The 20,359-nt window shown below is 42.6% G+C and overlaps 2 protein-coding genes across 3 annotated transcripts in view; both read left to right on the top strand.

Moving 5' to 3' along the window:
• Positions 1 to 8,313, top strand: part of RAB3B (RAB3B, member RAS oncogene family) — a 59,347-nt gene extending 51,034 nt beyond the window's left edge. Inside the window, exons 4-5 of the mRNA XM_075155784.1 lie at positions 1,930 to 2,054; positions 5,691 to 8,313. Of these exons, the coding sequence (XP_075011885.1) occupies positions 1,930 to 2,054; positions 5,691 to 5,878 (313 nt within the window). The 3' untranslated portion in view covers positions 5,879 to 8,313. The remainder of the gene's footprint in view (positions 1 to 1,929; positions 2,055 to 5,690) is intronic.
• A 2,186-nt stretch (positions 8,314 to 10,499) lies between these two features.
• Positions 10,500 to 20,359, top strand: part of NRDC (nardilysin convertase) — a 30,800-nt gene continuing 20,940 nt past the window's right edge. The window contains exons 1-5 of one of the 2 annotated variants that reach the window (XM_075155772.1): positions 10,500 to 10,864; positions 15,481 to 15,805; positions 15,996 to 16,077; positions 16,717 to 16,870; positions 18,634 to 18,707. In XM_075155772.1, coding sequence (XP_075011873.1) covers positions 10,530 to 10,864; positions 15,481 to 15,805; positions 15,996 to 16,077; positions 16,717 to 16,870; positions 18,634 to 18,707 — 970 coding nt within the window. In that variant the 5' untranslated portion in view covers positions 10,500 to 10,529. The remainder of the gene's footprint in view (positions 10,865 to 15,480; positions 15,806 to 15,995; positions 16,078 to 16,716; positions 16,871 to 18,633; positions 18,708 to 20,359) is intronic. The other variant, XM_075155774.1, reaches the window with a different exon arrangement.

Raw genomic sequence — 20,359 nt, forward strand, 5'->3', positions numbered from 1 at the left:
TCGCTCTATTGCTTATAGAGGGAGACTGGGGAGATTTCCTCTTCCTGGGCTTTGGTTGATTTCTGAGGTCATTCCCTTTCTTTGATGAGCCTCGAGAAACCACAGAGTACTGCATAAACTCATCACAGGCTCATATTAGCTCTCACAGGGCTTGTCTGCATGCAGGCACTCAGAAGGGTGAAAGTGGAGGAGCCAAAATTAGGATTAGAGTGAGTGCCTTTCCAGGAGGACACTAAGAAGAGTAAGAAGTTTCACTGCACGAAGTCCTTGATTATTTTTGCGTGTTGCAGTATGGGTCTGGGCTTGTGCAGTGGGCTTTGTTTAGGTTTATGTTTTCCAGTGCAATCCAAGCAGGCTGCTGCTTAAAGGCAAGTTGCACAGTGAAATGACCCCCGTTTTCATAGATATCTGTGGAGTAACATGGCTGTCTGCTTTCCATGGAAAAGGCAAGTAAAGCAACTCAAACTAATTAAAAATTAGCATTAGTAGATCAGAGCTGGAGGCTGCTGCTAATTCAAAAGAGAAGGAATCAAGTGCTTTATTGTTAAGGGAGTTCAAGAAGACTAAACAGAAGTAAAATCTGAGCGGATTCCTGGCTCTCCTGGGAAATGTAAAGTTTGCCTGAAACTGCAGTGTCCTGTATGGAGGGGTGGAGAGCAGGGACAAAGAGTGGAAGGTGAGTTAGGGACTGGAGGAGGGGTGGAGGAGGGAAGGAGCGTATCACTTCTGGCAGAGCAGTCTAATTACCTTTGGGAAGGAGGGAGTCTTAAAAGATAGAGCTGACTTGGTGAAGATAAAATAGGTTGGGCCATTCTGAAAAAATGGATGAAAATTAATGCTACCAAGCTAATACTGTTCTGCTGCTGGCTCTGTGACACCTCACTGAGGATGGTGGTAAAGGACTGGCCCCTCAGGATAAATAGAAAAAAAAAAAATCTTCTGTTTTGTCATAGAAGAACTATAAAGAGGCCAAATGTAAGGTCAGACTCCTGGGATCCACAGCTAGCTCCATTCCAGTTTCAGCACATGAGCCACAGAGAGCTTTAGAGGCTTTAAGTTCATCCCAGTGCTCCTGCTTAAGCTCCCATGCACTTGATCCTTCTGTCACTGAAGTTAGCATTTGTCTGATACTTGCCGTCTGTCATTGCACCTGCTGTTCCCTGCCTTAGGTATCGCTTAATCCTGTTGGGTTCAAATCTTAGCGCACAGAGCCTTACCTTGATCCCATATCTTCCCAATTTGGTAAATTTCTGTTTCTCTTTAGCAATAGTTTCCACGTTTCTATGCAATTTTCAGTCTCCTTGAACCAGTTTTCCTGTTCAAGCAAAGATGACTTGATTCCAGATGACTTGACAGTTCCATCTGTTTGACTCTCAAAACACAATTTCTTATGGTGTTACTAAAACTCTGCAGCAAATGAGCATCTTTTTTGTCTGCTCTGAATTATTGTTGTTATGTGTTTTACAAGAAGTTGTAAATCTAGCATGAAGTGTGTATCTATAGGCACAATATCCTTAAGGCTTTCTCTACAGGCACAATATCCTTAAGAGGTGTAATTGATTGTCATTCCTCTTACAGATTACAGCTGAAGGGGAATGAGCTTTAGAATAACGCTTTTTTGTCCCTAGACTTCAAAAATTATTCAATTCAGCTTTTTGTCCAGATCTCATGATCTTTAAAACACTTGCAAAGTCTTAGCAAGTAACTTTATTGTCACACAAAATTAAGGAGTCATAAAATAGAATGGTGCTATAAATTACACAATCTACATTCTTGCTTTATGTGTAATCTTGGTCATTTGTCTTCTAACCAACATACAGTCTTGAGATGTTGATGTTGTCTTTTAATGATACTTGTTTTCATACTTAATATACAATTGTATTTTGGCATGGCTGATGGAAGGTAACAATCTTTTTTGACCTGCTGTAGGGCCACACAAATCAAGACTTACTCCTGGGACAATGCACAAGTGATCCTGGTCGGAAACAAATGTGACATGGAGGATGAGAGAATTGTTCCTGTGGAGAAGGGGAAACATCTGGCAGATCAGCTAGGTACATGTCAAAGCTTTTCTTTCTACTCTTTTTCCTCTGCTTCTTTATACTTTTGTGTTCCTTTTAATCCTTTACGATAAGTCCTTCCAGCAGTAATACTTTAATAATGCTATCACAACTAAGAAGTGTAATATATTTTAGGTCCATATTTTAGTTGCTTAGTGCTGAATATTACCTTGTGTAGTGTTGCTGTATCTGTAAAGTTAATATCTAAGATGTAAGGAAGATAAAGTTTGTCTGGAGAGAACAGCTTTTATTAGCTCAGCGGAATGAAAAGAGAAAAAGTTTTCATAAACACAATTCTGTCTCCAGGTCTCGAAGAACCATATCGTCATTTTCAGAATGCAAACATTGATTTTTGTAGAAGGAATTTTTTTTTCTTTGCAACTAAACAATGAAAAAAGAAGTTTATAAATCAGAACTGTAGAGTTGAGTAAAATATATTTTTAAAATGTACCAGGCTTCTCTATCCAGGTAGGGAAATTACATTGATGTGGGATAGAAAAACCAAAACATTTCCATTGAGAGGAAGCTGGCATTGCAGTGACAATTTTAGAATGAAGAGCAAAATATCTCATCCTAATTTCTCATTTATTTATCATTTTTCATTACACATTATAGCATATGTGATGTTTTTAATATGGAATCAGGGCTTCTCTGTTAAGATTGAATATACTGTCGTCTTCTGTTAAAGAATTCATAGTGGCAACTAAATCCTGTTAAAATTTAATGCAGTTAACAGTGGAGAATCTTACAGTGGGCCTACTGTAAATATTTGTTTAGCTTGTAAGAGTGGAGATTCTTACCAGACCCAAAGGAATCACCATCATCCATAATTTATAAAATCCTATGTTGTCTTCAATTCTTAAGCAGGAATTGGAGGGTGCATTGTTAAACTGGGGGTACTGGACTTCCAGTATGCACTGCAGTCATGGTTGTAGTTTAAAGTGTGACCTTGATCAAATTGCCAATTATGGTAAATCTTAGATAACGAGTATTTATTAGTTGGGGGTTTTGTTAGTGTAGTTTTGTTTTTTTTTTTTTAATGAAGGGAAGGTATAGAAACCCTGCTTATAGATGAGTATAAAGTATGGCTTTGCAATAGGGACCTGTGTGATAGAAACAAAAAGATGGTCACTGTTCCAAAGAATTAAGAGCAATCAGATTATTTTTTCATGTTTCACGTGCAACAACAAAAAGAATGTCTGCAAAGGCCTCCAGTGCCTTCAGAGCCTTCAAATGTAAATTCTACATGTGCTAAGCACAAAGGGGTCCTATTCATGACTGGACACTTGAGGCACTGCCATCATAAACAAATAATAAGTAAATACCAAAGTAAATCCTCTAATTTCCCATCATTATTATTATTGTAATAATAATTCTTTACATGTAGGACTAGCAAAGCAAACAAAGACATGGTTAGTTTGCAAAATCAGTTATGGGCTCTTTTTTACACATCAGAATCTAATTTGCTTTTGAAAATATGAATGTGAATAAACTCGGTTCCTGACTTGCAGACTCTCAAAACCATTGTGAATGCAAGAGGGCCCACATATTTTCCAAGAGTAATTACACTGTTAGTAGTTGAAAATTTGTCCAGAACAATATAACAGCAAACAGAGTGTTTTACAGGAACTCCCACTCCTACTTGGACTTCTGTTGTTTTTTCTCCCCCCAAAATTCATCTGTTTGTTTAAATACGAACCTGGCATCTAGAATCCCTTTACGCATGGGACACTTCAAAGCACACGGGCACAGCGTTACCGTAGCAACTGACTCCATCAGTAGGAAGCTGTTCTGCTGAAGAATCCCCAGTTCTGCCCCCGATCTGTCCTTGCGCTCGTCCAGCTCACCCTGGAGAAACATACCCCAGTGCAGAGCAAAACAAAAGCTAGCCATGCCTTTGGAAATTGCTATCCCAGTCCTCTTCTTCTGTAGCCTCCCAACATACTAATGCTCTTTTTAGAAGGGCTGAAAATATATACCTGGTTTTATCAGTCATTTTTTTCTTATATTAACTGTGCTAATGTGTACAGCATTATCTGAAATTACTTTTTGTGTTAGGTGGGAGGAATCTCTTTAATTCGCTATCGATTGCTTAAACTGCTAGCTTTCATCATAATGATTCACATAAAGGTTATCCTTCAGCATGTTTATCTAAGTTTGTATAGTGACATTAACATAATTGAAATAATCTCCTAATCAGATTAAGAAACTGTTATTGGCCTGAACATAAATTAAGCCAAAACAGACTTAGCCACAGCAGAAGCTAAACCAATGTTGGACTGACAAATATCCAAGTTCAGTTCTCCGATTTCTTGTGCCTTTTATCTACATTTTTAATCATCATCAAAGACAGCAAGTGGGGCAGACAGAACCCTCCTCTGATGCAGGACAGCCATCCTTATTTAGTAACAAGGCAAACATCTCCACCATCACTTCACCTGTTGTGCCATGATTTTTAAAAAGTGTTAGAATGGGGTAGATACCTACTTGTTATCTCACACATCAAGGTGACTCGGTCTACCAGCAGTGGCGGACTAATTGGTTAAGACAACTTATCTTTCCCTTTGTTTGTGGCAGATTCAAAGAAAACTGATGCAATGCAGAATATCCCCAAAATGAAGCACAACAGGGTGTAGCTTATTGCAAAACAAACTCTCTGTGGCGCTCAAGCTCTCACTGTTGGCAATATAATAACCTGGTAGAACAGAAGCAACAGCCATTGTAAGTGATGGTTGGCCTTTGAGGCCCCTGGGGTTAGAAAGATAAAGAAATGCTTTGCAGTTCAGCGCGTTTCTGCTGGCTGAGGCAGGGCTCAGGCTCGTCTGTGAAAAGGCTGGTTCTTGTGTAGCACGGGGTGTCAACAGGAGGCAGCAGGAATAGCTGTCTGTGTGCCATCCCCACCTTGGCATCACTCCAGCCTTGCTGGTCTTTTTTTTAATCAGAAAGGGTCAGTGTTTGAGATCCGTACTCATCACCACAGCTAGGAGCTGGTGACCGGACTCTGAAATTACTCTGTGGGAGGCACTCAACATTATTTGTAATTCAGCAGTGCTGAATGGCCTTTGTCAGGATGGGTGCTCTTGTCGTGACATGTGCTGTACAAGTATTAATTACCCTGAAGAGCTTTCCGTCTAATCAGACAAAGAACAGGAAAAACAGGACCAAAATCGTGGAGCATTTTGCTCACAAGTGCAGCAGGAATACAACCACGATCTTGCTTCTCTTTCTGGCCTCTGCTCTTGCCAGACTGCCGTAGTGGCTCGTAGAGTAAGCCTGGCCCTGTTGCGCAGGGGCGCGTGGAGCCCAGGAAGGGCGCTCCGTACGTTACCAGTTAGTGGCATTGGGAGAATTTGACTCCCTTGTCCTGAGTTTATTCAGATCTCTATCATCTGCAGATGTGTTTACCAGGGCTATGGTAGGGATCCATTTATGCCTTTGACTCTTATTGATGCTTGGTAAATTTTAGAAGTATTTCTGCTCAGTATTCTGAGATTGTGGGAATCAACTGAGTTTAAGAATTATCTAATGTCTTGTTTTCCTAAGGTGAATTCTGAAAAAATTGGTTAGTATTTTAAAAACCATCTCCATTATCATTAGACTCTTGATTTTGTTTTTCACTTTTTCTCACAGGTTTTGACTATTTTGAAGCTAGTGCCAAAGAAAACATCAACGTAAGGCAGGTGTTTGAACGTCTCGTGGATATAATCTGTGAAAAGATGTCGGAGAGTATAGAATCAGACCCTTCCAGGGGCAATTCTGGAAGGAGCATGCGGCTCACAGACAACCCACCCCCTTCGCAGCAGAACTGCTCGTGCTAGTGAGCTTTCTCGCTGAGAAATATCCTTCTCCTTTCCTGACTAAATTTTATCTTTTCATTTGTGGTGGTGCATTATCATGTAGTCCAAAGGCAGAAATCTCTGTTGTAGGAAATTGGTATGTTTGTTTAATGTGCTGAAGTGTTAATATTATATATTTCCTCATCCAATAATTCAAAAAAAAATCTGACTAAATATTGTAAGTGCATCTAGTGTTAATGTGAGCACTGAAGAAAAAGAATTGTATAGTGTTGCAAATGTTATTTCCACGGAGAATGTTGCATTTTTAATTATAAATCCCTCTACTGCAGAAAGAGGTTTTTTGTCAAGAACAGCAAGAAACATAAAAACCCATTAGAAGGGACCAAGTCTAAAAGAAAATGGGGACAAAAATCTCTTACAAAGTAAGAATACTCTTTTTTTTTTAACATAAAAAAAAATAAAAATTATTCCCAGATATATTGAGTCATTGTTGCTGTCCTCTAGACATGGACCTCAGTTTTTCTGTACGATGGAGCAGAAAGCAGTTTATGTCTGTCTGACAGGTTGAGGTCCTCCAGAGAGCCAAGAGCATGGGGGTGGATTTTGTGTCAAGCCTCTAAATGGAGGAAGAGCACATAGAGGAATCACAGCTGCCAGGCAGGGGAGGAGGAGGAGGAGAAGTCCTTGTGGCCGTACCTGCTCTTGGCTGGTGCAGGCTTCTCCACAGTCACCAGTAACAGCTTGCAGAGTGCTGGGGGTGTTGCTATGTTCGGCACCTTGCTATGCCTAATGACTTGTTTCGAGAAGCACAAGAGCTGATTGTCCTGCAGCTTTTCCCCTGTATGCTGTAGTTGTGCCTCTCCGGGTTTGGATCTGCTCTGGTCAACTGCCTGATGGTGGATTTGCTGCGGGACGAAGGAAAGGAGGAATTGGCTGATGCATGCTTAGTTGGAAAAATCTGACATGTAAGACTTGGAACAGCACTGTCTCAGAGAGATAAAGGTATCAGGAGCCAAAATGCGAGTGTTGGCAAATATTAGTGCCAATGTTGTTAGATTTTCTTTCTGCATTTTGTGGTTGATTTATTTTTTTAATTTTGTGCTAGATGGGTGCGTGTGTGGGGATAGTTTTTCTTGTTTCAGATTCAACCACAAAGTATAATTTTAAAAAAGGAAAGATTGATTAATAAAACATAACTGCAAAAGAAAAATGGCAAAGACATTAGAGTTATTCTGTGGACGTTTTGTTGCATCATTCTTTGAAGGGAGGAACGATTTTTAATACTTAACATCTAAAATATTCTTACACTTCCAACATCTCTAAAATTACAAAACTTCTACATCTATGTGTAGAACTCTGTGTGCATTAGCCACACGCAGAGCTTGTGTTTCTCTGAAATATATGGAGGCACTGCTTTTGCCAATCTGTGACGTTATGTACACTGTATGCCTTTATGATCACACACTTGTTTGCACATCCCAGCTCCAAAAAGTGATTGCATATTGTGTCTGTAAACGTAAATTAGGTGGATACAGAGAGTTTGCTGTCTTAAGGTGAAAATTCTGAAAAGTTTTATGGCTTTACCTATGACCTCTGAACGAAACTGGAGTTTCCAGTCAGAAACTGGAGTCAAATATCTGCCCACTGCACTGTAATTTGCTGGATTATGACACTAGCAAATGCTTTCGTAATTTCATTCTGTTATGTCTCAAAGTGTAATAGTTCTAAGAAAAAAGCACAATGTTCTGGAGAAAAATGCAACTACATTGATGTAGTTTGAGCTCATTGTGCTAAAGGCTTGATCCCTTCGTTTGTTTGTACGTTGCTTTCAGAAATCTTTACTGTAACATATTTTGGGTGTGTGTGATCTATACAGAAAGTGCGATTTGTGCAGTGCTAGGAACGTGGTTATTGTATCTAAACCTCTGAAATGGCAAAATAAAGAGAAATGTAGTCACTGGGTGTGGCCAGAGCACTTGTGTGAGCTGCGTTACTAGCATTAGGCAATCGTGTGCATGTATAAAGAAGGTATCTTTTTAATGCTTTTAAAAAACATCAAACTATGTTGATCTTTTTTGACAGGATGACGATCCTTGAGCTCAGCAATCACTATACAGATTTAAAACAGAGTGAAGAGAAGAATTATTTGGCCAATAAATGTGCAGTGCAGTGTTTTAATTGTAGCAGAAGCAGGTTTTAGGGCAACTTGTGTAATTAGCAAAAAGAAATAAAAACTTCCAGCGCAGGGAGCGATGATTTTGAGCTGTGCAGATATAATGGAGTACCTCAGTGCAAATAATGATTTTTCAGCTCAGCAACTCAATGGTAAAAGAAAATGGTAAAAGAAAATGGATTCAGCAGAAATGGAATTTCAATTCTTTTGTTTTACTTACTTTTTTTTTCCCTAGCAAAAAAGACCTTTCCCTTTTCTACCCAATATATAATTGTGTTTCATTATGTTCCTGTCAAGTCAGATGTATTTTTTTTTAAGAAGAATACAAGTACATTCCAGGCCCTTCAAGCTAGGATGGGCAGAATTGCATACATGGAGAAACCCAGTATTTGATGCAGAAATCCTGCAGAGTTTATTTCAAATAAGAAATCAAATCATCACAGGCAACTGACACATAAAATATATATTAATAGAGAGATGTATCTCATCACCTTACATTTGCATTAAAACCTGTGGACGAATGCAGGGAAAGCCTTTTGCCTTAAGTGGCATGCAGCTGATCTCAGTCTCACCAGTGAGTCAGTAATTGTTACTTGTATCAACTTGTAAGAGGTAATGGCAGAATGCAAGACAATAATTTGTCAAGGCAAGGGAAATAACAGACTTGCTTGCACCAAAGACAAACCCAAAATGCTTGCTGGGGTCTTGTATAGAGCCTTCCATTTGACTGGCTGTGGCCTAGGATAGATAGGCCCAAGATAAAAAAAGGAGTACTAGAATGTGAAGGAGGTGACTGCTCTGCACAAGCTTCTCTCTATCGCTTGTACAATACAGCACTGAGTGTGCAGTTCTCCAGTAAAAGCCACACAGGAGGCTCTGGGTTAAACATGGATCTTGGCTTCCATCTTGTGGAGAAATAAAGCAGTAAAATATCAGGTAGACATCCAGTCTAAATTATCGTCCCTGTATCTCAGACAGCCCCCCTCATTTGTATTAGCCTCTGATCTCTTAACTTTGCTTGCGTCATCTCTTTTGCAGTCAACATAGACTTACACACAGGCATAAAATAACAAACAGCACTGGTATTACAGGAATAGCGGAAAACTGAACAAATGTGGAACAATGCAAAAGGGATGTGACAAATGCAATGGCAAGCTTCCTAACAGCTCTCAAAGTGTTACAAGAAAAAGGATCTTGGCAATGTATGCCATTTGGAAACACCAGCTTCAAAGAGATTTAAGACAAGAGGAAAAGCAGCATTCCTGTTGTCAAGACTTGAAATTGCTACATCAGCACTGCAGTTTCATAGGGGGAAAAAGCATATTCAAAATTGGAAAATGCTGAGACCTACTGAACTGCAAAGACTAGGCCATATCAAGAATAAACAGTCTTTTCTGTTAAATAGTCATGGGTACAGACTTTAACCTATTAAGGATACCATTAGGGGAAGAAAAAATTTTTTAAAAATCATCGGTCAACAGAAACACTCTCTAAAGACCAGCGGTACTGCTGAACTAAAATTGCAAACTTAAGTCTAGCTCACTTAGGTGTTGAAAAATGCCAGCTGAAAGCTAGTTTTGCTACCAAATCAACCGTGCCATCACGCGTTTTCAACCCTAAGAATAGTCACATTTCTTTAACTTGATTCAATGTGGTTAGCGTTTAGCTTTTCTAATGACCGCTGGGGGAGGCTGATGACTACGATCCCGTTTCTTCGTGCCAAGTTTCTGTCTCGAGTTACCGCGTTTGGCTCGACCCAACCGCCGTATTTCACGGCCGCTGTCGGAGCTGCTGCCGGCAATGCCCGCTGGGGAGCTGGGCTCGCAGACGGACCCTCGGCCGTGGACTTCACCGGCTCAGTTCTCAAGCTAAGCCACAAACGCCGGCTGGAAGAACCGGCCGCACCTCTGCCACCGAGGGGAGGCGCCGGCCGCAGCTCCGGCCTGTGCTGAGGGGACTGCGCGTGACACCCCTCCTCGGGCAGCCTGCGCGAGCTGATTGGTCCTGTCGGGAGTGAGCGACAGCTACTTGGACCAATAGTTGAAGGAAATGAGGAGAAGGCTGGCCTCCACCAACCGGTGGTTGGACTATTCCAACGCAAGAGCAGGGGGGACAGCTAACACGGCAGGCGGGCATAAATGTCGGGCCGCGACGGCAAAGAGAGGAGTTCCCGGGATCTGCTCTATTCTCCTGTCTTGACCTCTTCCCTCTGAGCTCTCTCCTCTCGTCTGATTTCTGAAAGGGGCCGCCTTTCCCTCCGTCTCTCTCCCCGTCTATGGTTTCCCCCACCCCCCACGCCACTAGCATTCTCTCCACCAATCAGAGCCCCCCCCCCGACCAAGTGAGGGCTTGGGATTGGTCCGTTTTCCACACCTGGCACCGCGGCGGGCGCTGACTGGTGCGGTCCGGAACTGTCGCAACCGTCACCGCTACTTCCTCGTGCGGCGGAAGCTGGCCGGGTCGCGGCGGGGCGGGGGCAGCCGCCGCCGGCGGCGGCGCATGCGCACTCTCGCGGCCGCCTTCGTACGGAGCGGCCGAGCAGTGCGGGCGGGGGCGGCGGGGGCCCGCTGCTTGGCGGGGCGCGGCCGGCCGGTGCGTGCCGTTGCCCAGCCGCTGTGGTGCGGTGCGGCCGCCGCCATGCCCGGTAGGAACAAGACGACGTCCAGCTACAGCTGCCCGGAGCTGACGGTGGGGCAGCAGGCCGGGGAGGGCGGCCGCGACGCCAGAGGCCGCTCGCCTCACGGGGAAGAGGAGGAACGCGGGGACATCGGTCCCGGCGCCAACCTCGGCGACCCCGACATCGTCAAGTCCCCCAGCGACCCCAAGCAGTACCGGTGAGGGCCGGCGGCGTCGAGCCTCCCCCCGGGAGGCCGTTGGCCCGGGAAGGCTTAAGGCGGGGTGGGAGCAGGGGGAGCCGCTGCCGTTGAGGCAGCCCCCGGCCGGTCTCTGGGGTAGGCTGGGGCCTTCTCTCCCCTCCTGCCCACGGAGAACCGGCCCCGGCCGGAGGGAGGAGGTGGGTGGGGAGCGCGCGGGGCTGGGTGCCAGCCTGCCCCGTGTCCCGAGCACACCGGGCACTCCAGCATGGCCGTAACCTCCAGTGCTTGACGTCGGGCTCGTCTTAGCGACCAGGGGAATTGGGGGCCTCTCAGAGAAAAACGGAGACTGGGGGTTCACGGGTGTATTTGTTCTGAAGACGGGCTGCCTGGTTTGCACACAGTAATAGGCTTGGGGCTTGCAAAGAGAGAAAAAAGCCGTACTTGTTCAAAGACTCTGCTGTGACACGGTGTTCTCAAGGCACAGCGATATTGGATGGTTTGCAGCCCTCGTCCAGGCAGCTCCATTCCGAAAGCGTTAAGCTGAAGTGTGAGAAATACAGTTGAAGTATTACAGAGCAGATACCAACTTAAAAAAAAGGCTGTTACTCTTCCCATTCTAGATGAGCTTCCAGATTTTAACACACATATGTCAGGGAGTTGAGACAGAAATTACTTTTACTTTTGCTTGTGTCTTTATTTGTATATTTCTGAGTAATACCCCTGAAAGTGCTAAAAAAGATCACCTTCCCTGAGTGCAGCCCACAGCGTCTGTGGACTTCTCGCAGTGAGAGATTCAGCTGAGAACAGCCAGCGGAGGTTGAGCTCTTTAGGTTCTGTAAGGCAGTTGTTCTTGAAGGGACGCTATTATAACTTGTTGTTGTTGGGCAGAAGAGTATTCAGCCCTTGTTAGAGATGCTTTTTTTTTATCTTTACTCTTCATGATGTCTAATCTGTGCAGCCAGTGGAGAATCTGCCTAAGCCTGGAACTGAATTTTGGATTTGCAGTGACATTGGTTGACAGTGAAATTCCCTGCTGGCTGCCTGAAGAGGACTGTGACCATTGGCTTAAGGAGAAACTTGCTCCCTCCCTTCTTGCCCTACTTCCTTGCTGCTTCCTCTGGATCTCTGCCTGCTGCTCCTGCTGGCGTTCTTACTCATGCTGCTTTGCAGGAGGCTCGTCTTCCTGCAGAGTTCACAGTTACAGAGACTGTCAACTTAGGAAACTTTTGCCTTTACTACCTGAAGCAGCACAGGGATCAAGCTTGGGAAATCCATTTAAAACTGTCACTGGCTGTCTACTTAGAGGCTCAGGAACCTCCTCTGCATGTAGAGAATTGGAGAGTGTGTTTGTTTATAGCATAGAATAAACTAATACCAACATCTTCTGGAAATCCTCCTCCCCATGCTTCACAGATTTTTTCGGTTGGAAGCAGAGAGTCACGTCTTTTCAGACTGATTTCCATTTGTGGGAAGTGAGGCTTGCACAGAAAGACACAAACGTTGCCCTTAGGACGGAGAACTTCAGTATGGCTGAAAGTAAAGCATACCTATGTCTGCTAACTATATACCAAACCTCTAAGTAAATGTAATGGCAGGTGATTTGATGATGCGTATACACTTTCTCCTCTGTTCATGCATCAGTGATGATGTATACTGCAGACCAGTCACAGTGGGCTTAACGTGTCCGTCTGGTGACATCAGTCTTAAGTTAGTGGAAAATGTTATATTTTATCTTCTCAAATACAGTGATCATAAAACCAAAAGAGTTCCGACAGAGATTGCAGAATGTAGTTTCAAAAGTGAGTTTGTTGGGACAAAAATTAGCGTCATAATCAAAGTTGGTTTTGTTCATTAGAGCAATGAATGCATAGTTATCTTTACCAAAATGTATGTTTTATTTAAATTCATCCATATATGGAATTTCATGGGCTTGTATTGTTTGTTTTGGGTAATTTGGGAAATTGAAACACTGCTCTAAGTGTTTACCATGCATTGATATGTATTTCAATATTTACTTAACTGCTAACCAATTATCGTTGATGTAAGAAAAGACTTGGTGTGAGAACAATCCTGTTTAAACTTGTCCAGGCTGTTTAAACAGTAACTTTAAGAATTTGAATTTTATTTTAAATTTAAGCTTTATTTGTATTAATGCTTGTGCAGTCCTTCAAAAAAGCAATGGGACTATGCTCGCTTTTGTTGCTACATTAAGTGATTGTGGTTTTTGTCCTGTATTTTGCATACTAATTGATACTTAGATATTGATTACACCTGATGGTTCCATTGGAGTGAAACATGGAAAAAGTGAAGAACACCTGTGTAAGTTGGTGCCTCTGCTTAGTATAACCTCAGCTGTTCTAGATTCTCCTGAAGAGAAATCCGGTAGCCTTCAACAGCAGCTTAGTTCAATTGTTGCCTTGCTACTGGGTGCTTTCTGTCCTAGTATGTAACACCCACAAGCCTGAAGATGAGTAATGTAAAATTAGGATCATCTGCTCTATTAGTGTAATGGAGGTATGTGGAGAGGATCAGCAAGAGCTACTGGATACACCTGGCTGAACAGCTTTATGGCAAATCATTCTTCTGGAAGAATAGCACTGTTCTGTTCTCTGCTTTCCGTGACTATCTATTGATCACTGGGAAGCCAGTATTCTTTATGGGCCGTGAAAACCTGAAGACAACAGTTGTATGGAGAGGTGAAGAAGATGGTTGTGCTGGAAGACATGCTGTAGCAAAGTTGACTTGTCACTGTCTGGGGTTCTTGCTCTGAGCTCTCCAGGGGCTGAAGTGCCTGAATGTACAGTGTATCTTTTTTTAGGACCCCTGTTGTGCATTCCCAAGTGCTGCAGCTGCATAATGCGACGTGTATATGATGCAAACAGGCTTTCAGAATGTATGGATGATTAGCTTTGTACCCAGACATTAGCATGGATCTAGTTCTACGTGTACCTCCTGCGGTTAGTCATAGCATCTCTGCAAGTTATACACTATGTGCTGTAGTTTAAAAGAATAAAAATGCACTCGTGCTTTTGTTTGGAACAAATTTGTACCGCTCAGCGGTCCTGCAGCAAGCAAAACGGGTATGTTAATGATTATGAAACCCTGGCCCAGAGTAAGTGCTATCAATTCCCAGTGGATGAGTGGTCATAATTCATAAACAACACAACTATTAAACATTTGTTCTTTAGCTTTTTTTTTTTCATAGACCTGGTAGTCCAAGAAGTGTGGTTTTTCCTTTGTCTCAGAACTGCTTAACTCTTGTCACAATACTCTCTTTACCTCTTTCCTTCAAATACGTCCCCATGAAGTTCAATGGGGAGAGAAGTACTCTGCGTAATTTGTTTCCAAGTTGGTCTGTGGTGGCCTGCAGCTCTAGTAAAAAATGAAACTTACACTGACTTCATATTTTGAATTAGAATATTGATAGTCACATTTGCTTTTATTGCTGAGAAACATTGAAGTTGTGTAATGATAGCCATGAATGAAACGTGAGAAACTTTGGGAACCATGGAGTTGGAAAACACACGATGTACCTTTCATTTTTCTTTTGGGTACTTACCACGTAGCTTGAGCTGGAAATCTGCTTTGAAATTTCTGCTATCTAATTATAACAGTGGTCACACTGCAAAGTTCTGATGTGGTATAAACTTGCTGGGTAACTCAGATTTTTCTGTGAGGGTGGGATGTGACCATGGGTTTGTTTTATAACAGCAGGTTTTTTTGCTGGATCAGATACCACCTGTCTATATCACACTAGTTCTTAGGTTGGATCGAGTATTTTCTGGTCCAGCATTCCTTCCTTTCTGCAGCTCAAGCTCCCGGAGCGGGTGCTCTGGCTAATTCAACAAATTGTGACTGTCTATTCTTGATCTGATGTGAAACCAATATCGCTTAGAGATCTTGTAGCGCAAAACATTGGTGTTTGCAGTCCTCAGCTTGAAAAGCTGTAGAATGGTGCTGGACAGAGGGCTTATGGTTTTTTTTATATATATATATGCACACACATATATAAAAAATTCTATGTACGTATACACACATACGTATGTATACACACACACACAGAGAGCTGTGTATATTGCTTCTTGATAGCAACCCAACCAAGTCACTGTGACTTATTTTATTAAGCCTGCAGAAGAGATCTGTTCTTTCTAACATATGCCTGCTATGTCTGTGGACCCTATTTAATAGAAAGCATTGATAAATTCAAATAAAATGGAGTCTCTGGGGCCTATTTAGAGGCAAAGACTAAGATCTTAATTCTGTCGCATAATACATGTTTCCAAGAGCCTGAGAAGCATAACAAGCTATTGAAGTTAGCCTGTTCCGAGTACCTGAAGTTTTCTCTGAGTGGGTGCTAATAGCTCAAATATTTCACAGAGAGAGAAATCAAAGCCCGAATCAGTGTCCCTGACCTTATGGGGAGAAAGGCTTCTGCTACTACCTTGAATTGCTTCTTTCTTATTCTTTACTTTCCCACTATAAAACTGCTCACCTTCTTAGCTACTGTTAGATTTTCACTAGGAAATCTCAGTTGAACAGCACAGAGTTATTGTAGGAAATACAGAAATTTTTGTGATTCTAAAAATTCAGATTTGGGAAGTGAGTGTATTCATTGCGAATAATTATTCTTTCAGGTATATCAAACTGCAAAATGGCTTATGTGCACTTTTGATTTCGGATTTGAATTACTTGGATGGTGCCCCAGCTGCTTTATCTTCAGAAGAGGAGGAGGACGACAATGACGATGATGAATCTGAAGAGGAAAGTGATGAAGATGATGACTCTGGAGCTGAGATCGAAGATGGTAGAGAAGGTTTTGATGATGAGGACTGTGATGAGGAGGATGAGGGTGAGGACAATGATGGAGATAATGATGATTTCAATGATCCTGATGACAGTGAATTAGAAGAGCTAGCTGAAAAGGAAGAGACAAGAAAGAGAGGCTGTACAGAAAAGCAGGTAGGTACTTAAAGCTGTGGGGTGAAAAATACATAATGAGGTTTCTTGTGCTCTGAAACCTTGTGATTAGGCATTCAGACTAGACCTTCTTTTTATTGTGCCTGTCCTGGTTGATTTATCTTATATTTCTGTCATTTTCCTGAAGTGTTTCTTGAAGCAGCTTTTACTGAGTGTGTTGTATTTTCTCTAGTCTGCAGCAGCCCTCTGCGTGGCTGTTGGCAGCTTCTCTGATCCCGAAGATCTGCCTGGATTAGCACACTTCCTGGAACATAGTATGTACCTGCTCCTATTTCATCTTCTCCAACTTCAGTCCAAAATGACTGCTACCTAGCTCTGAATTTGTGTCGTATTTTAGTTATGATTTATTTCAGCTACCCCAGAATTTATTTTCATTAGTTAAATAAATTTGTGTTTTTATAAAAATACTGATTTAGTAAGGAACTCTTAATATGGGAGAAGGTGTCTCATACTCTTTGTCAGGCTGTGCAAAAAGGTACACTTTTCTGTTATCCATTAAACGTGGGGGGAAGCATGTTACCTGTGTTTTTATAAACTAGGCTGGCGCTACAGACCTTTATCTCTCTAGTAAAGGATGACGAATTACTAATACAGGCACAGAATGCACATGAAGTTTCTGATCCGATGTATCTTAAAATGCTACTTTTGACTGATAGAGGCCAATCATGCCTAGAAAGGCACTGTTATTTCCAGTCTATTTGGGCCTTCTGCTAAAGGCAGATTACACTAAATATTGGGCAGATTACACATTCTGTTGCTATTTAGTATTTAACCTCTGCATGTGAGCTGTGGGTCAGTTGTAGGTAACACTGTGCTGAAGAGGGGTTGCTATAGCTGCAATTAATGTCATCAAATTCATGTCATCTCGGTAATTTTGCTGATTTTTGTTCCAGTGGTTTTTATGGGCAGTTTGAAGTACCCAGACGAGAATGGGTTTGATGCGTTTCTGAAGAAACATGGGGGCAGCGACAATGCTTCAACTGACTGTGAGCGGACAGTCTTCCAGTTTGATGTGCAGAGGAAGTACTTCAAAGAAGCGCTTGATAGGTAACTTCATATAAATGGTGATTAGGTGTTAACGAATGTATGTGCCTCAGGAACTTGGGTGTAGCTGTTCAGTTCTTCATTTTGGGGTGTTTAAGGCTGTTGTTGAACTTCCATAGGTACTTGTACTACCACAGAGAATATTGAACATAAGGAAAATATTATTTCCCTTTGGATAGCTTACTGTTCTTTGAGATAGTGCCTGTGTAGCTGCTGTGTGATTACTTAGGATCCGTGTGTAAGTCTTAATGCACATAGCTTTTTGATTGTTTTACCACCCTTAAACTAGTGGCATTGATGACAGGAGAAATCTTACGCAGTGTGACAACTGTTCGGAGGGGAGGTGCTCCCAGGATCCCAGTGACTCATCCCTTGAAACATCTGTCCTGGTAGAGTTAGTGGGGGTTTTTTAAATTCTTTTTTCGTTCCAAGTCTAATCCATCAAAGTGACTGGAAGGGCAGCCTTGAAAGTTATGGTACAATGCGTGCCTCAGAATGCATTTAACCCAATCCAGGTTATTCAGTCAAGTATGTATCTTTTGTCAGAAAGTATTTAATTTGCTCCTTTGTGCTGTGGAATATGTTAGGACAACAAAGCTCCACCTGTTGGCATGGTTTCCTTCAGTGAGAGGAAATTACTTGTTCATAGGGGCATGGCAGCTGAGTATTCTTGATGCTGTAAAATATCTCGGGAGGAGAGTAGGCTCCACTGCGAGCATACTTTGATCAAAATACGTTCCTGTGATGATGCCCATTTTACCAAGTCTTACCTAAATTTTACTTTACTGGACCAAATTCAGCTTTCATTTGCAGATTAGTCCAGCTTTTCGATGTTTGGAAGTGTGAAAGAATCAAAAAATATAATTGCAGTCTGTCACAACAGCTCGCTTAGTGGAGGGGAAGCACAGAAATTAGGAGTCTGTAGAACAGCACCTCATACAAACAAGATAAATGGATGCTGCTGCTGATTTCTGCTCAGTCAAGCACTTGTGGATCTAAAGAAATTGAAAGACATCACCATTCAACAATCTTTAGCTTAATGGGACCTGTAGGCATAGAACTCTGTCAACAGTGTATTACTGTTAACCTTTTGCTTCAACAGGTTCAGTGCACCATTAAAAAAACTCAACAAATAAAATAGAAATATTAGATTCTCTGGCAGCCTTCTGCAGAGTCTCCATTCACTGCAGACCTGTCCCTTTCCATTACTCTGCACTCTATGGGTACAGGAGAAGAGATGTATCTGGATGACAATGCTGACTTTTCCGGTAGATAATAAAATTGTGATGGATATAAAAACTTATGTTTCAGGATATAAATCAGCAATTTGTTGCCTGGAGTTAGGAAGAAACTTTCCCTATGGTCATGTTGTTTCTAACGAACAACTGAGGATTTCCTCTGAAGCATCTGGCACTGGTCCCTGTTAGAGCCAGGAACCAGACTAGATGGATCACTTTTCTGATCTGGTATGATCATTCTTAGGATGTAAAGGCAGATAATCCTGCACCCATTAGTGTCATATCCTACTGTATCCAACCAGTTCATTCCCACTCTGTGGAGCAGGGAGGCCCTGCCCTTTGGTTTTTGATGGTATCGCAAAACTGGCTTTTATCTTTCCTTAAGACAGTATAGGCCAGAATTACGTAATTTGTAGTAAGACAAGCAACTTTATAAACTAAAATAGTAGATTTTGGTTTTAATTGCTGTTTTTTTGCCCTAGCTTAATAGACACTGAAGAAAAATATATGAATTTTTCTGTTTCGTAGGTGGGCACAATTCTTCATTCACCCGCTAATGATCAGGGATGCAATAGATCGAGAAGTCGAGGCTGTAGACAGCGGTAAGTAAGAGTATTTTTTCCTGGGTGTTTAGCCCATGTTCTGCAGACGACACCAAGTTGGGCGGGAGTGTTGATCTGCTCGAGGGTAGGAAGGCTCTGCAGAGGGACCTGGACCTGGACAGGATGATGGGCCGAGGCCAACTGTATGAGGTTCAACAAGGCCAAGTGCCGGATCCTGCACTTGCGTCACATCAACCCCATGCAACACTACAGGCTTGGGGAAGAGTGGCTGGAAAGCTGCCCAGAGGAAAAGGACAGTGCTGGGGGTGCTGGCTGACAGCCGGCTGAACATGAGCCGGCAGTGTGCCCAGGTGGCCAAGAAGGCCAATGGCATCCTGGCCTGTATCAGAACTAGCGTGGCCAGCAGGAGTAGGGAGGTGATCGTGCCCCTGTACTCGGCACTGGTGAGGCCGCACCTCGAATCCTGTGTTCAGTTTTGGGCCCCTCACTGCAAGAAGGACATGGAGGTGCTGGAGCGTGTCCAGAGAAGGGCAACGGAGCTGGTGAAGGGCCTGGAGCACAAGTCTTATGAGGAGCAGCTGAGGGAACTGGGGCTGTTTAGTCTGGAGAAGAGGAGGCTGAGGGGAGACCTCATCACGCTCTACAACTACCTGAAAGGAGGTTGTGGCGAGGTGGGGGTCGGTCTCTTCTCCCAAGTAACCGGCGATGGGATGAGAGGAAATGGCCTCAAGTTGCGCCAAGGGAGGTTTAGACTGGACATTAGGAGAAATTTCTTTACTGAAAGAGTGGTCAGGCCTTGGAACAGGCTGCCCAGGGAAGTGGTTGAGTCACCATCCCTGGAAGTATTTAAAAGACGTGTAGATGAGGCGCTTAGGGACATGGTTTAATGGGCATGGTGGTGTTAGGTTGATGATCTTAGAGGTCTTTTCCAATCTTAATGATTCTATGATTCTTAAAGAAACAAAACCTATTTTGTAACACTTTTTATTGGTTTCCATTTTGGGCTACCCTTCTGAGCACTTCAGTCAAGTTCACTTAACTTGACAGAGAGGTTAAACTCTTCAATTTAAGTTTCATGGATATCAATGGCTGTTGGAGGAGAAAGACTGAATGTGGTGCATCACTGCATTTCTTGAATTAGAAATTAATAATTTCAAGTGGTTTGGCAGTAACTGATAGGGGAACTACATGAGCATGTGGATGCTCTTCAGTGAACAACATGCCTATAGCTCCAGCATAGCCCCAGTGCTCTCTCCAGTCCTATGTGGAGTTAATACAATAAGTTGAGGTGATTGTACTTGTCTCCTTATTCTAATGCCTTAATAACTACAAAGTTCCTTCACAGAAGGAAATTGAACTAGGCGTAGAGGTGAGTGGAGTGTTCACTTGATCTTCTAATATGTAATGAATATCTCTAGACTGCCTATAAAACTTCACTGTTTTAGAAAAAAACTGTTATTGGCAGATATACCAACTGGTTCAAATATTTATTCCAAGTCGTCTACTTCATCTGTCTTCTGGCAAGGAAAAATGGGCAATTTGATCTTTGAATTTAGCTAAGTGTCAATGTGAACAAGGACCTGTCTTCGAGTTATGGTGTGGTTCTTCAACAGCTCAAGCCAATTTCCGCCTTCACTTGCACTGCCTTCATCATGCAGATCCACTCCTTCCCTTGTATTGATACTGTAGTC

This window comes from Calonectris borealis, chromosome 8 (genome assembly GCF_964195595.1).
Source record: "Calonectris borealis chromosome 8, bCalBor7.hap1.2, whole genome shotgun sequence".
NCBI classification, from domain to species: Eukaryota; Metazoa; Chordata; class Aves; order Procellariiformes; family Procellariidae; genus Calonectris; species Calonectris borealis.